The sequence below is a fragment of the Nuphar pumila genome, chromosome 9 (genome assembly GCF_984573655.1).
Source record: "Nuphar pumila chromosome 9, dmNupPumi1.hap1.1, whole genome shotgun sequence".
NCBI lineage: Eukaryota > Viridiplantae > Streptophyta > Magnoliopsida > Nymphaeales > Nymphaeaceae > Nuphar > Nuphar pumila.
The window spans coordinates 104,783,786-104,801,858 of record NC_143257.1 but is presented as its reverse complement, the minus strand read 5'-3'; the positions used below and the strand labels follow the sequence as shown (position 1 = coordinate 104,801,858).

General features: G+C 38.0%; 1 protein-coding gene across 5 annotated transcripts; it reads right to left on the bottom strand.

Moving 5' to 3' along the window:
• Positions 1–1,736: 1,736 nt before the first annotated feature.
• LOC149828785 (putative beta-1,4-xylosyltransferase IRX9H) lies at positions 1,737–17,461 on the bottom strand. 5 transcript variants are annotated; one of them, XM_090017724.1, is made up of 6 exons: positions 17,313–17,460; positions 17,005–17,152; positions 15,761–16,875; positions 3,168–3,417; positions 2,785–2,993; positions 1,737–2,195 (listed from the first exon to the last, which is right to left on the bottom strand). In XM_090017724.1, exons 3-5 carry the CDS (start codon positions 16,645–16,647, stop codon positions 2,826–2,828), a joined length of 1,305 nt encoding a protein of 434 aa, XP_089873850.1. In that variant the 5' UTR covers positions 16,648–16,875; positions 17,005–17,152; positions 17,313–17,460; the 3' UTR covers positions 1,737–2,195; positions 2,785–2,825. The 5 variants fall into 5 exon arrangements, 3 of the variants coding, with proteins under 3 accessions (XP_089873850.1, XP_089873849.1, XP_089873851.1); XR_016434336.1 differs by having other exon boundaries at positions 2,785–3,051; positions 15,761–17,152; positions 17,313–17,461; XR_016434337.1 differs by having other exon boundaries at positions 2,785–3,022; positions 15,761–17,152; positions 17,313–17,461.
• Positions 17,462–18,073: the final 612 nt, after the last annotated feature.

The window sequence follows — 18,073 nt, the reverse complement described above, 5'->3', positions numbered from 1 at the left end:
AGGCAAAAGAGGTATAGTCCAGTTATTGCAAGAGCAAGGAATCAAATGTGTTGCTTTCAGTGACTGGCAAAGAATAGACAGGAGGGCTGCAGGGTGCAAGAAGATAAGAATACCAAAATGCATTTCAGATTCTATCGTAAGATCCACAAAAGAATTGGAAAAAAAAATCCGAAAAAAGAAAGGCATTTTCTAATAAATTTTATGTACAAACAACTGTAGCAAAACGCATGCCCAACATCTAATGCTATCAAGAACATACATTGGGTGCATATTTTTCATGTCATATGACTTTCAAAGGGTCCTAGGCTGAGTCCAATGACCCAGTCTGGGCTCCAGATGTCACCTAAGCAACTTTGACTGAGTGTAGCTTTAAACCAAGTTGGCCTGAGCCTGAGTTCTTTTGGCCTGGCTCCATTAGTGGGGCACTCAGGTCTGGACTGGACTTATTGTCGGTTCTCAGTTCAGGAAGCTGCAACCCTCTGCTGGATCCCTCAGAACCCAGGTCCAGGCCGAATTTTCCCACTAATTGCAGCTTCGGACTTGACTCCATGCTCTTCTCACTAAGCCTTTCAGCGCCTGGAGGCTGCACCTCAGTGGACCTAGCTGGTGGCCTTTCAGCGCCTGGAGGCTGCACCTCAGTGGACCTAGCTGGTGGCCTTTCAGCGTCTGCAGGCTCCACATCAGTGGACCTAGCTGGTGGCCTTTCAGTGTCTGGAGGCTGCACATCAGGGGACCTAGCTGGTGGCTCATCCATGCTCTTTGTCAAGCCTGATTCCTCAAGTTTTGCTACCGAATTCACATCTCCATGATGAACCGTATCCATTAAAGATCCAACTTGAGTAGGTGGGGCATGACGATGACCCATGTTATGGTAAATTTCAATGAAATGAAACACAGTCATCACTAAGCCTCTCTCTAGGTAAAGCCTCAAGGGGTACACTACATATGGATAAAAGGAGATTAAGTCATAAATATCCGTAATCAGGATAGCGATTAGCACAAGAAACGAGGCCATCGAGAGGACAATGATAAGTAGGAAAATGCCCACGAGGATGATGACCATGATTGCTATCCAGTGCAGGAAGGCAAGCAGGAGGAGATCCAAGTTGGGGTACATGATGGAAGGAATGAAAAATGAAAAGAGATGAACATCAACATGAATGAAGGAATAAATAGTAAGATCACTGTCGTACATGCTAGATTGTTGTAAAAGAAAAGCATTACTTGGCTCCCTTTCTTCCCTCACTGATATAGAACCCCAAGAGTTCCAATTGCATGAACTTCACGCCATTGCTCCATTGCCAACTGATTCTCTCTCTCAAAATAGCAACCATAAATCTGATTCAGCCAAGTAGAGACCGGAGCCTGCTCATGAGAAATCCATGCCCGAATCCACCTCTTGGAGGAAAGACCCAAATCCGGATCTGAGTTGGGCATTTTGATGTGAAAACGCACCAGGGTGGGATTCTGACAGGGTTACCAAATGTCCAAATCCAACAAAACAGTCAGATCCAAGATGGATTCATTGAGATGCCTTCCATATACCAACATATGCCCAACTCACATTGGTATGGCAAGATCTTCACAAGCAGTGAAAATCCCAAAAAATGTCACAAGATTTTCAGTCTCCGTGTCTAAAACAAAGCAAAATTTGTGGGGACAAATTTAAAGAGATGGTGCAATAATAGAATGCAGATGTTAAGAAAAAAAAATGACGAGACAACAAGATGGAATGATTCAATAGATTTTCTCTTTGACAACCATAAAAAGTACACTAAATTTTCTCAAGAAACAATATTTCATAACATAGCTATTATATCCCAGGATCTTCCAAACAGATCATTTACAATAGTTGGACAATTCAAGAAACGGAGACTAGTTTTGTGTTTGAAGATCCAAAGCAGATATGGATGACAAAACTCGAACTAATTTTACACATGGTAAAGAACAAGAATCTTCTAAATAACAAAATTAAAAATAGAAGAGCAAAATGGAACTCCACGGCCACAATCTTCTGCCCTGGCAGAACAGTAAGTACATGAATGAGAGGGTGATGCTGCTAATGTGCACACCAGTTGTGGTGATGCAGGCAGCAGTGGTGAAAGGTGATCATTTAGTAGAAAGCCAGCAGCTCTCAATGGATCCATGCCCAAGTACATCAAAGGGACCCGCACGCAAAAAAATGAATATTTTACCTGAGAACAAACCACAAACTAAATAAAGTGGCAACTACAACAGAATCAATGTAATTCAACTGAAGAGACAATAAACTTCATGTAAAACAATATATTTTAACACAAATACAAAAAAAGTTTATGCATGCTCGTGTGCTTCACAAACCAAAATGTCAGCCCTTGAAGAACTGCCAAAGAAGTCTGCAAGCATGATGAATAGACATATTGCCAAAGGATTATGCAGTTCTTTACATTATAAAAAACATGCTGGTAACAGATGCCTAAAGGGGACCTCAAGGGTTTTACCAACTGGAGGCCAGCCAATGTGTGGTCAGTGGTGGGGAGTTTCCTTGGCCTAGCCAAAAAAAATATGGAAATCTGATGGCTGAAACAGTTTGGCCCCATTGGACCAAGACCTCAAGTTGAGGATTGTGGATGTAGGTAAGTTGACCCTAGCAAGACACATGATATTATGAAGTTACAAAGAGTAAATTATGCAGCTTAACACATAAGAACATGGATCAGTTCTAAGAAGTTTTGTTGGTAACTGTGAGAACTATATGATATGCAGTGTTCAGTGTTGAATGAAAGAAGCTGGAGCGAGATAAACCTTGTCACCATTGGTACTATCATATGGACGAAAGACAGTTACTATAGAGAAGCAACCATATCCAAATACTTTTGCATGACCCAGCCATGAGGAAAAGAAAGTCCAGGCGCTTCCAAATGTAGATTCCAAGTCATGATTCTTGAACAGCCATCTGGCATGCCTTCCATTTGGCTTTCATCTTCAACTACTTGTTCTATAAATGTAGTTGCCTGCAAGAGTTGCTTTGTTTACACATGCCCTAGCACTTTCCATCAGCATAAGTACAAACTACAAAGATCCTTCAGAAAAATAATTACAACAATTTTGGCAAGACAGGAAGTTGTATATTAGCAGAAAATGCAAAAGAAAAACTTGAGTATTGTATTAGGAGATGTGAAACTCACTTGGAAACCCTCCATGACCGTATCGAGTTGCCTAATGGGTGCAGCAGTAGGACGTTGCCACCTTTTAGGGTCCCACAGTATGGAACTGTTAAAGGCAAAGCCAGACATATCAACATGGAACCTACGAAAGGCCTTTCTTCCTAAACTTGTATGCCACCCAATAACTTGACTTCCATTGCAAACAGGTCCCTCTAATACAGACCTGTTTCCTGATTTCACAAGCATGGCAACAGGCCAAGTTCCAAAACGTCTGCACCCAAGTAAATAGACACATCAAAACTCTCATTAAGAAGGAAAGGAAAAAGAAGAAAAATTCAACTGCTGAAAAACTGTCAACCAGAAGAGATTGCGATAAAGAAACATGAAGTATGATTATCCCATTTAAGTTTACATGATTATCCCATTTAAGTGCAATCTGGAGAGAATTAAAATGTTTTTTGCAAATGTTAACACCAATGTTTAGTTTGTGTATCATAAGATCAAAATGACAATAGCATTTGGACAATAGCATATATTAAGCAAACAACGAATAACCAACTACAAGTACTCCGAAGCTTCAGTATGAAGAAAGATTGAATGGAAAAACGAAGAGGAAACAGTTGGTGATTTCCATAGGTATAATATCCAAGTAATGCTCTGGTCAAAAGATTTTGAAAAAAAACAAAGGGAAACTTCGCAAGCCCTTAGTTCTGTATTGTCCAAAAATGATGACCAACACCAAATATTCAATCAATTATTCTTTTCCATAACTGCAATATTGGATTTTGGTCCTAAAAAAGAAGGCAGACTGGACATGGCCAAATCTCCTGAGCTAAAGAAACATGCATATTACCAAGTTTAACCAATTGCAAGAAATTTTACTGCATGATGGCCAAAGGAAGAATAAGCCAGTTTTAATGGTAACTGAGAAGCAGCTCACTGCCTGTTAGAAATTTGAAATTGGAGACATGTAACAATGACCTCCAGAGGAAAATGTGCCAAATAATTAAGATAATGCCAAAAAATCTAGGCTTATACACATAATTATCAAGTTGTTCCATTTTGACCTCTTTACGTAGCCAATTTTCTATTTTGGCTTCTGAAAGAAGATGGTGCAAATGGCTTTTCTTTCCTTGATGCTCTGGGCAAACAAACTACCTTTTTCTTCTATCTCTTGGGTTTTTGAGAAAGTTGTTCCGTCGGGTGCAAGCAAAAGCAAGCATCTTTAAAGCCAGTGATAGTGATGGCCAAAATAGCCATCCTATTCTGCACATCCATATGAAGAGCATGCTCTATCTTGTGTGACCCTAACACATTGCTTATTTGTTGTATTGCTTTTTTAGAGACTAAGAATGTCATTTTCACAATTCTTTCAGGATTTGCACATCACTAGCACAAACTGATAAACAACCTGCAAAAAGTACTCCTTCCCTTGACTATCAAAGTTAATCGTATTAATCAACTTGGAATGACACGACCAATTACAATCCATACTTGTGCGAGAAAAGGGAAGAAGATAAAATCCAAAGAATCCGCGACTGCTCACCAATCTTCCTCATCAGATTCAGGCACTTCTCCTTCTAAGCAAAAGAGCAAGATTAAAAAAAAATCCATCCATCTGAAGCTCCTCGAATTGTATTTGTTATTGGCGCTTGCCTTTTAACTCAATCATACCAACAAGCTATTTTTTTCTTTTAATTGATAGTGTTGTGATCAGGCTCGTACCATGATCCGACTTTATTAGAAGTTGGTGCCAAGAAAACTTCCAAAGAAGATCTGTTTCCGACACAAGAGTCATGGTCTAATCGAAAAGAAAGACAGACCGGGCACTCCGGCAAGATATAAAAACACCTGATCCAATTCCAAACTCAAACTATGGAGTCATCTTGCACCATATGTACTTCGACTCCCAAAAATGGATAGAATTTTTTTGGGGGGAGCTATTAGTGTGAAATAGGCTATTCTGACGAAATAAAAACATTTAGTCACTGCTTTCTACCAATCTTTCATGGAATGATGATGGAAAGTAGCATCGATGGGATTAACCGTTTCGATAAAATTGGTGGGTTCATCATGAATTAGGTTTGGGTAGCTTGTGGTTTCGGGTTCCCATAGAAAATGTGTTACGAACCCTTTTTTGCTCCAGGTCTGACCTAGAGGATCCGCCTCAACCATGGATTCGCCCTAGTGAGGATCCGATCCAGAGGAGCCGCTCAGCCCTAGGACCCATTCCAAGGAAGCCTAACCAGCCTGGAGTCCTACCCAGGTTGGGACTCTGGTGAGACGCCCCCCTTAGAATCCCATCTAAGGTTGGACTGTGTTTATACGATTACTTTTTTGGCCCTCTTGTAGTCTATAAGTAGAGGTGCCCAGTCTATGTATTTTTTAATGAATTGAGTGGTTTCTCTAAACTTCGTTCTTGCTTCGTATTCTTATTCTTTGAGGGAACGTATTTCTCCCTCGCCTCTTCTTTCACGTCCATCATTGACCTGGAGGGAACCCCTTTTCTCCCTCCCTTGCCGTCGACCCCCCATCCACCTTACGCTTTCCTATGTAGCAGACCAGGAGAGACGACTCTCTCTCCCCCCCAACGCTGCACACAATGAAGTTTATTCAAAAGTTTCACTAAGCTTCGTTCTTGGTTTGTGATCTTATTCTCTGAGAGAACGTATTTCTCCCTCGCCTCTTCTTCCACGTTCATCGTCGATCTGGAGGGAATGTCTTTTCTCCCTCCCTTGTCGTCGACCCCACATGCAACTCGCATTCTTCTGTGTATCCGACTACGAGAGACGGCTCTCTCTCTCCTCCAACGATGCACGCCCCTCCTGCTTGTGGTGCGCGCCTCTCTCTGGAGTCGTGTCTCACGTTCAGCTTACTGGAATTTGTAGGACCGTCCTCAGTGGGAGTTTAACTCCTAACAAAATGCTTCTTCTATTGACAGAACCATGTAGAAGGAACGTGGCAAAATAATCCCATAAGACAAACACAACACCATGTCCCTTAACTTTATAAATTTTTTTTGTGACCTTGATTGTTTATTTTTTATTTATTTGTGTTTTTTCTTTTAAACTTGTCATTGATTACATTATATTTAACTTTTGGATCTAAAATTATTTTTTGTGTTTTTCATAATGATTAAGAATTATTGTTCAGGAATTTGCACTGAAGATGATATTCACGCTTTACTGCTTCGGATTAAGAATTTTGAATGCACACTAAGTGTTAAAATATATGTATCAATATATATATATATATATATATATATATATATATATATATATATATATTTGTGTATTTTTTCTAGAACACCATACTTGATAGGGGTATTATGGTCATTTCACACAGTACCCAATAGGGGTACTTGTTTTTTTCCTCTTTTTTATTTTTATCATTTTTGTATTTATTTTATTTATTTATTTATTTTATTCTTTCTTTAAGCCACTTAAGGGGCCCCACCATTGAGTCGTTGGAGGCTCTCAACGACTCCATGGGAGCCCCCTTTTTGGCACACCTTTTGAGGCCATGTGGACTCCCTTCCTCTCCTTTTCTTCTTGTATAAATAGGGGTGAACCCCTTTGTAATTCTTATGCTTGTGAGCTCTCTCTCTCTTTTTCAATAAAGAGACTTCGATATTTTTGCCTATCTCAAGGCTTGTGTATGTGTTGTCCCTTTGTGGACTTGGTTATTGTCTCTTTTGTTTGTCCATTGTAGGACATTGCAAGTACTTATAGCACTCTTTGTATTTTCGCATATCTCATTACATAGTATCAGAGCCACTCGGTTCTTAGAGGAAGAAGTGTGGTATGTATACTTTTCATCTATTGTCTCCCTTCTCCTCACTTCTTGGTGGCACTAAGGAAGCAAAAATCGATCTATCCTTCAAACTCAATGGAAAGAATTACATGATGTGGGCATCGGCAATGGAGAACAACATCAAAGGCAAGAAACTTTGGGGGTGTATTATGGGTTCCATTCCGGAACCTAAATTGAAGCTCACAAAGATCGAAGGTGGACAAGAAAAGGCGCTTGAGGGAGATGCTCGCCTCAAAGCCATTGAAAATCATCAAAAGGAAGTGGAAGATTGGGAAAGCAATCATGCAAAAATCCTTGCTTGATTCATGAACAACGTCGAACTCAAGGTATGTGCTAATATAACTAAATTTCGTCGGATCAATGAAGCTTGGTTTTTTATGAAGGGTATGTATACCCAAAAGGATCTTGCAAGAGCTTATTTTTTGCAAGAAAAAATTAGAATCACCAAACAAGGTGATTCAAGTATTCAAGACTACTATAGTGCTTTAAACCCAGTATGGGATGAGTTGGCTCTTTTAGAACTAAAATGAGTTGCTATGGAAGATGTCGAACTAAGACAAAAGCAAATGGAACAAGATCGATTGTTCCAATTCTTATTTGGGCTACGTCCCGAATTTGAGCAAGTGAGGTCATCACTTCTCCATAGATCCATTTTTCCTCCTATAGACGATGTTATTGCCGAAATTATCCAAGAAGAAACACGGCTTGGGATGAGTAAGAATGTTGATGAAGTGCTTGCCATTTCCAAACCCGGCAATAATGTAAAAACCTACAAGCCCCCCACTTTGGTAAACAAGGAAACTACAATGAAGAAAATGATTATATGTCATCATTGCTATGAGCCGGGTCATATTAAACCCGCTTGCCCAAAGCCCAATGAAACTTTCAAGCCTAAAGTAGTCTCTCCTGAAGAATCTACCACCAAAGAAGATGAAGGCAAGAATGGTGACCTCAAAGAGACCCTTGGTCAAATATCCATGGCTCTTCAACAAATCATTAAAGCTACTTCCTCCACATTGGGTGTGGTCATTGCATCTACATCATCACCTGGTACGTACTCTTGGATCTTAGACTCCGGAACATCTTTTCATATGACCCCTCATGAAAATGCTTTAATCGATGTTTGCACTAATTCAAAAGGCTCTTGTGTTTCTACGGTCGATGGAACTTTTTTGAAAATTTCTAGCATTGGAACTCTAAACTCCAAAAATTCTCAAAATCTTTTTGTTCCAAAAGTTAGAGTTGTTCCAAAATTAAATTTAAATTTTTTTTGGTCTCCCAAATTGCCGACCATGGATGTGAAATATCTTTCTCATCTAATGGTTGCTTTGTACAGGATCTCCGGTCCGAGAAGCGGATTGGGCAAGGCCATAAGAAGGGGGACCTTTACTATATGGATCATATAAATCTTCCTACAAATCATTTTTGTTCTTATGTCCAAGAGAAAAGTATTGAAACTTGGCATAAAAGGCTTGGTCATCCAAGCTATTCAAAAATGTATTTTTTTTCATTTGAAAACAAATTTTGTAAGGAAAAAGGCATTAATTGCAAAGATTGTATTTTTGAAAAAATGAAGGTTATTCATTTTCCAACTAGAACATTTCTTTCTTCAAGACCCTTTGAATTGGTGCACTCGGATGTTTGGGGTTCATCTCTGGTCATGTTTAAAGGGGGTTACTCTTACTATGTTACTTTCATCGATGACTTTACTCGACATGTTTGGATCTATTTCCTTAGTCATAAATCAGAAGTGTTTTCCTTTTTCAAATAATTTCATATAAAAATTCAAAACCAATTTCAAAGTAATATATCTACTTTGAGAACCGATTCCGGTGATGAATACTTGTCTAATGAATTCCAAAATTATTTAACACAAAATGGAATTTGTCATCAAAAAACATGCCCTAGGACTCCACAACAAAATGAACTAGCGAAAAGAAAGCATAGGCATATTATAGAAATTGCTAGAACATTGCTTGTCTCTAGAAATTCCGAAAAAATTTGGGCCGAAGTCATCCTAACCTCAATATACCTAATCAATAGAATGCCTTCCTCAAAATTATAGAATGCCTCTCCTTATGAAAAACTTTTTAAATTCTCACCCGCTTTCAATCGCCTTCGCATCTTTGGTTGTAAATGCTTTGTTCTCTTGCATAAGAGAGATAAGTTGTCTCTAAAGGCAATTGAATGTATTTTTCTAGGTTATGGGAAAAATCAAAAAGGCTATAGGTGTTTTGATTTCAAAAATGACAAGCTTTATGTTTCAAAAGATATAACTTTCTTAGAGGATGAGAATGGTTTTGAAAAAATGGAATCATCACATGAAATTGATTATATGTTTTTACATGATCTTATTGATGACATAAATGATGATTCTATGGATCATCTTGAAAATATAGAGGACATTTGTGAAGTGTCCAATTTTGATACGTCACCACCAAGTGATGGTACTAATAATGAAAATATTAATGTTTACACCCGAAGAGATCAAGAAAGGCCTATTAGTGCCCTAGACAAATTCTCTCAAATTTCCAAATCTTCAGAAGAGCCCCCCATTAGGCGCTCTTTTAAAGAATCAATACCATCCAATAGGTTTGTATCCTATGAGTCTTTAGCACCCAATTATCGGGCATGTTTAATAACTTTACATTCATATTATGAACTCACTCATTATAATCAAGCTAAAATTCTACCACATTGGGTTGAAGCAATAAAAATAGAATTAGATGCACTAAAAAAGGCTAATACTTGATAAATAGTCAAACTCCCTCCGCATAAAAAACCTATTAGATGTCACTAGGTCTTTAAAGTTAAAACTAAAAGCGATGGTTCCCTAGAAAGATATAAAGTCAGGTTAGTAGCAAAGGGATATTCACAAGAATATGGAATTGATTATGAGGAAACATTCGCTCTTGTAGCCCGAATGACTAGTGTCAGAACTCTAATAGCTGTCACATCAATCAAAAAATGTCTTATATATCAACTCGATGTGAAAAATGCATTTCTAAATGGAAATTTAAATGAAAAAGTATATATGGATCCACCACCCGGAATTAATATTAAACAAGATCAAACCCTTAAGCTTTTAAAAGCCTCGTATGGTCTTAAACAAGCCCCCAAGGCTTGGTACGATCGTTTTAGTGATATCATGGTTAAATTAGGATTTCATTCCTGTAATAATGACAGTGCTCTCTTTGTTAAAAGTGCAGGTACTATTATTGTTATCTTATTATTTTATGTTGATGACATGATTATCACTGAGAATGACCAAATAGTATTGTTGATGTTAAAACCATGTTAAAAATTAATTTTGACATGTCTAATTTAGGATTTCTTAGATATTTTCTTGGCATTGAAGTCGCATATTCTCCTCAAAGATATATTTTGTCACAGATGAAGCTTGTTGCAGATATATGTACTAAGTCTGGCATTTCAGACGATAAAAAGGTAGTGACTCCAGAGGTCTTTAATGCCAAATTAAAGTTGGAGGATGGGGTTCTTCTGGAAGATCCCATACCCTACAGACAGCTCATTAGATCTCTCACTTACCTAACCATCACCAGACCAGACATCGCTCATGTGGTTCACTCTGCAAGCCAATTTCAGCATGCTCTTACAACTGTGCATATGAGCGTCGTGCTCTGAATCATCCGATACATCAAAAACACCATCAATAAAGGGTTATTTTTATCCTCGTCTTCTTCCTTAAATATTCTTGCTTATACTGATGCAGATTGGGGAGGTAACCCTAACGATAAAATCTCAACTACCGGTTTTTGTGTCTTTTTAAGAGATTCCTTAATTGTCTGAAGATGCAAGAAGCAACAGAAAGTCTCGTTGTCTTCTACTGAAGCTGAATATCGGGCTATGGAAACCACAACAATGGAATTATTTTGGCTTCGCAGTCTTCTCAAAGACATGGGGGTTGATATTGCTGGAGCTTCAAAGTTATGCTGTGACAACAAGAGTATCATCTATATTGCAAGCAATCACACTTTCCATGAGCGCATCAAACATATCGAGATGGACTATCATTATGTTCAGGATGAATATTTATAAAGAACAATTACTCTTCCATATGTCATTTCAGAATATCAGTTGGCGGACTTCTTCACTAAATCCCTTCCTGCTCCTCGCTTCATGTTTTTCCTTGGCAAACTTTCCGTCATCTCCCCGTAAAGTTTGACGGGGGTGTTAAAATATATGTATCAATATATATGTATTTTTTCTAGAACACCATAATACCCGATAGGGGTATTATGGTCATTTCACACAATACCCGATAGGGGTACTTGTTTTTTTCCTCTTATTTTTATCATTTTTGTATTTATTTTATTTATTTTTTCTTTTTTTATTCTTTCTTTAAGCCACTTAAGGGGCCCCACCATTGAGTCGTTGGGGGGCTCCCAACGACTCCATGGGAGCCCCCTTTTTGGCACACCTTTTGAGTCCATGTGGCCTCCCTTCCTCTCCTTTTCTTCTTATATGAATAGGGGTGAACCCCTTTGTAACTCTTATGCTTGTGAGCTCTCTCTCTTTTTCAATAAAGAGACTTCTATATTTTTGCCTATCTCAAGGCTTGTGTATGTGTTGTCCCTTTGTGGACTTGGCTATTGTCTCTTTTGTTTATCCTTTGTAGGACATTGCAAGTGCCTATAGCACTCTTTGTATTTCCGTATATCTCATTACAACTAAGATATATATATATATATGCATGAATCCATGCATGTACATATGTATATATTGTACAGCCATGTCTCTCACTCCTAATGATACAAAACTTGCATGTCATACCAAGCATGTTTGTGTCGTGTCCCATACTTGTATACATATTTATGTGACACCGAGATAAACTTTCAAGAGTAGCTATGCAGTTTTAAGATGTGATTGAGATGGATATTTAGAGGACGTGAACATATAACACATCACCTGTTATAACTTTTGTCAGAAGCAGAAGATTGTAAGTGCTTCTTTTCTGTTTTTTCTTTTTTTTTCCTTTTTCAGCTAACAAGGTGGAAAAAAACATTATTAGAAGCCCTAAAGGGTACTCAAGAAACATATAAAAACGTAAAACTTCATAATATGGCAGGAACACTATGCAACAAAGAGAAGCAACTCCATCAAGAGCTGAACACAAGCCTGTTCCAGTGGGATCTTAATTCCCACAAGCAATAAGAGCCTGAAAGCAAATTTCAGGTTGAATTATGACAATCTTTGATAAACATCGCTCCAGATTTCTTGGAATATTTAGTTGTTTTCTTCAACACCAAATGGCTGAAGCTGGGAGAAGCCACCATCTAAGGCTCACAACTTTTAACCCTTAATTTTCTCCATCAGGCAATTCATGGATCACAGAAATTGCCAAATGTTAAGATTTCGATGGTCTCTTAAGGCCAAGCCAGGTAGAAAGCATTTCAAAAGAAAGGTCAATTGCCAAACATAGTATGCACAGGTCAACTACATGAAAAACTTGATATTGATGATTGTCAAGAGTAAAGGCAAAAATTTGGCCATGGGGACAAGAACAATCCCCTTAAATTGCCTTTATAGGAAATGGCCATCGAAAGCTCCTAAAATGACAACTAGCAAATATTGATGGACCAGATGCTCTTTTTATGCCTATCACATCCCATGCAGGAGTAGGCCTGCAAGACTTAGAGAGTTGCAACTCCTAAGCTTGTGTTCCATCAGCACTTTCACACCTTTCTAAAATGTGCTCCACCCATGACCCTTAGTGGCGTGACATTCTTCCATAAAACTTCCAAGTGACTCTCGCACAAGAAGCAAATGTAGATACAAATTCATGGAAGAAGCCTTAAGAGTTCACAAGTGCTTCCAAAGGAGCATAATCCACACTTATGCAGATAAACACAAGCCTTCTAAGAATACATCTAGTGTCTTAACTCTTAACCCAATTTCTTTACATAAGGGAAACACTACAGGTGCATTTGGATAACCTAGGTGGGAATTCTCAAAAGGCCTAAATTTCGCACATTTGGATAAAACATGGAAACATGACACTTGCATCAATTTTTTTAACAATAAAAAACAATATTCAAAGTTATCGCCTATAGAGGTGTCAGAGAATTTTTTTCTTGGGAAATTATAGGTTCCATAGTACCATGTAATTCTCATATCCCAAATCACAAGAAACTCTTATTAATGGGGATTCCTTTTTACCAACAATTTGTCTCTTACCAAATGCACCAAGAGCAAGACGTTATCCCCAAACCAAAGGCGGTTGGATACTAAGACTCATCAGCCAATAATTTGATCACCTTAGACAAGAAGTTATCATCTTTTCATAATTGTTGCGTTGTTGTATAGTTCTAAGCTTCTAATTCTAGACACTCATGCTCCTAGAGATTGTCAGTACTCACCAGCTATGTCACCTTGGTACAAGCATGAGTATAGGGTACAACATGGTTATGAAGGGTATACAACATAGAAATATCTAAAAAAATGGGTGCAAGTTATATAGATGTGCGTGTGTGAAAAACTATGTCACATGGGTGCGGGTGCGACACGGGTGCGGCGCAATTTTAAAAATTTTGGACACGGGGACTCGGCTATATATATATATATATATATATATATATATATATATATATATATATATATATATATATATATATATATATATTTTTAAATATATATATATATATATTTTTAAATATATATATATATATATATATTTAAAAATATATATATATATATATATATCCAGTGTGTGCATATGTCTATATAAATTTTGGACTCGGCTCGTGACTCTTCCAAGTTGTCTCAGATCCTGAACTAACTGAGTTAAAATAGTAGTATAACTGGGTTAGAACCAAACTAGGCTGAGTTTATCATTGACTCAGCCGAGTCTTAGCTACCATGGGAATAAAACATCATCAAGGTATTAATTAAAAGCATTAACTAAAAGCATGTTCTGGTAAATGCATTAAATATCTTTTGCTGAAATTCATAACATTAATTAAAAGCATTAAAAGCTTTTAATTTTTCAAAGCTAGATTTGAAAAAGAGAGAGAGAGAGAGAGAGATCTCGGTGGATGAGAAAGTGTTGCTACTCGTGGATGAGAATTTATTAGCTTTTATAAGAGAGAGAACTTGGTGGATGAAAAGTGTTGGTACTCGTGGATGAGAATTTATTAGCTTTTAAGATTGAGAGAGAGAATTAAATGATAATATTTAAGAATAATTTTTTTTTCTGGGCCTAATGTTTAAGACTCATGCTATATATATATATATATATATATATATATATATATATATATATATATATATATATATATATATATATATATATATTTTTAAAAAATATATAAAAAGATCTTTTTTTTTATTTTTTGTACTAAAAATGGACATTTTTGGACTCGGTCAACATTGACCGAGTCCAAAATTAAGACGGACTCGGCCTGGACTCGTTGACCGAGTCCGACTCGGCGTTGACCGAGTCCAGGCCGCACCCGTGTCCGCACCCGTGTCGGGGCGTGTCGACTCGGGTGCGGCACCTCCCTAGCCGAGTCCGTGTGACATAGGTGAAAAACTACATAATTATGTTACATTTTACAATATTCTATAGATATAAAGTTATAGCTATCAATTGCAAACTGAAAGTGTAAAGCATGCCAAAGGTATACAGTTAACTAAAAAATAATGATCAACAGATATAGAGTTAAAAATAGGCACTTTTGATATCGAGCGTAAGATACAGATTGAATGCCAAGGATAAATGGCTAACCTACCTAATAAAGAGGGGCAGGTGTAAAGATGCTCATTGATAGGTTGATCCAAGACAACTTTTCTTAACTTGTCTAAGTAAAGAAATGAAATGGCATCAGCATATTTAAAATTGAAATAACGGAGCTCTGTTAGTTTCATAGAGAGCTCATCAAGGAGTACTTCTATCTCGAATTGACAGTGCTATGTATGAGGTTTACTATGCTACTATTTCATCAATTTGCTTTTTCCTCAAACGCATATATTAGTCTGAATCAATACATCAACAACAACAAAGTAGTAGCCATAGAGTAGGAGAAATATATTGCAAATCTATACCAAAAAAAATGGCCATAGAGCAAGAAATGATATCATCAAATAAAAGAAATTAAGAGTGTAACACAGATATTTAAAGAATGAATTAATATGAAATGCATGCAGCAATCTCAGGGGTCTCAAATTTTTCCAACTGAGAAGCACATACATGAGTGTCAAATTAAAAGAGAAAACTGTCAATGTAAAGTCCACATTTTAAAGTCCAGAGATATGATTTCCATATGATTAAAAGCAAAATAAGCAAATTCTCTAGCATGGAAATTTTCCCTTCAACAACATGAATAGTTTATCCTAATGCTGGAGATGTTAGATTCCATTGTATGATTGTTCCATTTCTCTGAGCTCTTGCCCAGGTGTGCGTGTGTGCATGTATTTATGAGAGAGAAAGAGAGACATCCAAGCCTCCACAAGGCAGAACAAGACATGACACTTCTGGTGATTACATGTCAATCATAATTGTGAATGTGCAAGTAAAAATATATTAACAGAAATAACTCACATAAAAGAAATAGAAAAGTCAGCTCCTTTCACACAATACTGTTCCTAAGTCAACAACAATCATAAAATAATCGGGGAACCCATATATGATAAGAAAGACATGAATTTAAAATTTATAGGGATTCAGTTCTGGCACAGGCAATTCAGTTGCGTAAGGTGAAACTAGCACTATAATGTCTTACATACAAACACAATATTCAAATCAAATGCTTAGAAAATTTCCGATGATGTTAAGTAATTACCTTATATTCCTCATTTGTTGAAAGAGATCCTTCGAGTATACATTATCATCATCTGAGAAGTACACAATCCCATCTAACCGATGCTTTTCAATGTGATCAAGAGCAACATTTCTCTGGGTAACACCCCTATCCTTTATGTTTGTCAAATTCTTATCAGAAACAAGATGCCTGTACATAACTCCAGATCTCCTCAAAAGGCTAGCAGTTTCAGCAGACTGTAAAGATGTCTCCACTACAATCCAAAGCAAAGGAGGAGGGACAAGTCTTAAAGTGTGAGCCAAACGGTTCAAGTAATATGATTGAAAAGCACGATTATATGTTGGAGTTATAACTATCAGCAACTTCCGATGCTCATCAATGCGGACTGCTTCAGTAATGTTTTCTGCGCTTTCAATTTCTGTCGCTTGTTTCAGTTGCTGCACTGGACCAACAGTGGCATTCAAAGAGAGGGGATTAATTGTTAACTTCTCACTGTGATCAGAATCTCTGCTGGTGTAATTTAAGTCTATTGGAAATCCTCGATGTCTCAACTCAAGATTGGAAAAGAAATCCAATGTGACAAAGGGAGTAAATCCAATTAGAAATCCACAAATAAAACATAATGAAAAATGAAAAAAGGCTCTCTTCCAGCCATGTCCTCTTGATTTTGCCCTCTCCAAGCTCCGATTGGATCTCTGCAAGCAGAAACCAATCACAAACCCCAAAATTCTGGACACAAATGCAAAGCAATTGAGAGAACCAAGAAATGCAGCCAATATCCCCTTAGAAGAAGAATAAGCCTGAGAACTTGACACCTTCTGAGATGGCGACATATGTGAAACTGCTTCCCCATTTTGTGCTGCTCCATCTCGTTGAACCACCGACATCCATCGCCTAACAGATGCCATTTTGATTTGAGGGCATGGAATTATGAACAAATGTTCCCTCTTTGGCAACCAGATTCTCCTTGCTGCAATAACCAAATCCTTCCTGCCACGTTACTCACAAGCACTCATAGATTCATATTCCAATCCAAATACTTTAGGCTTGTCAAAAAGGACCTAAACACCATCACAAATTCGATATGCTTAAACCAAAAGCGATAGATTCTTCGTTCCTGCAAGAAAATCCAACTCCTAAAAGAGAAATCATCTTGGGTTAAGCTTTCTTTTAGCCTACCTGGGCAGCATACACCCTCAACCCCATCCAAACTCCCTCATCAAAAAGATTCACAAAACATTTTTATTCCAATTGCAAAAACTCACCGCCCAGATGGAGACCAACTACAACCCGTCATCAGAAAAACCACTTCCGACCAATTAGAAGCGAACCCCACAAAAGTTTCTTCTCAAAACCACTAAGATCCGTCTTAAACTAGTCCAGCCTTCCACGATTCCCCATACTCCCCCACACCTAACAAACGATACATATACAAAAACGCAATTTCCATCAATAACTAGATCACCATGAATCACCAATCTGAAGAAGCAATGCAAAAATCTAAAATCTGCACTTAACACTAAAATAACACACACACAGAGAGAGACAGAGAGAGTTGTCCTTGGGTGGTTACCGGATGGAACGCGTGATCACCAAGACGGTCATCGGATGTCGTCCGTCCAGAGCCTGCCCGGAAATCCCTCGGCTGTACGGAGGTGAGAGTCCCGTTGTAATAACGAGAGAGAGAGAGGGGGGGGGGAGATTTCTTTCCTCTTTTTTCACTCTCCTGCTGCAGCCTTTGCTAATCTTTTATTGCTCTCAGGGTAAAAAAAAATGGAGTGCCCAGTTATGCTGCAATTTGCCAATTTGCAAAATGTTGGTCCTTTCTCTTCTATTTTTTTTTATTCGGTAACCGTTCCCCGAATCGCATGTCAAGACACTGCGAGGGGTCAAATGTTGCAGCCACCAAATCACCTAACACTCCCCAGTGTCTCTCATCATTGACCTAACCCCCTTCTTTTAACGGATAAGCTTTCACGTCATTTCAAACCTTTTGTTTGGGAGACGGCAGCTGGGGATAGGAAATAAGGAATCCACAGATTTTGTAAAGACAGCAGTTGAACTTTCCACTTGCGTGTTTGAGTCTCTCAATAATCGAGCCACATAATTGTCATCTCTTATGTTAAGTTGCCTGGGTGACGCATTTGAAAAATCAAAACTCCTTGAATAGTTGTTGGCATCTAGTGAGAGGGTAGTTGTGGAGCTAACCGGAGGATTGGAATGGGCAGCCGGAGTAGCAATCGGCATGAACTTTGGTCTCATTCAAGCACTCGGTCTGATAAATTGAGTGGGTTTTGATGAGGTAGAATGACATGTCAATTACCATGATTCCTA

Coding starts and splice junctions, on each gene's coding strand:
- LOC149828785 (XM_090017723.1), bottom strand. CDS start 16,647: ATGGCATCTGTTAGGCGATGGATGTCGGTGGTTCAACGAGATGGAGCA. Junction 3,418..15,760: donor CAACAAATGAGGAATATAAG/GTAATTACTTAA, acceptor ACTTGGGTGCAG/ACGTTTTGGAACTTGGCCTG. Junction 2,994..3,167: donor CGGTCATGGAGGGTTTCCAA/GTGAGTTTCACA, acceptor CAACTCTTGCAG/GCAACTACATTTATAGAACA.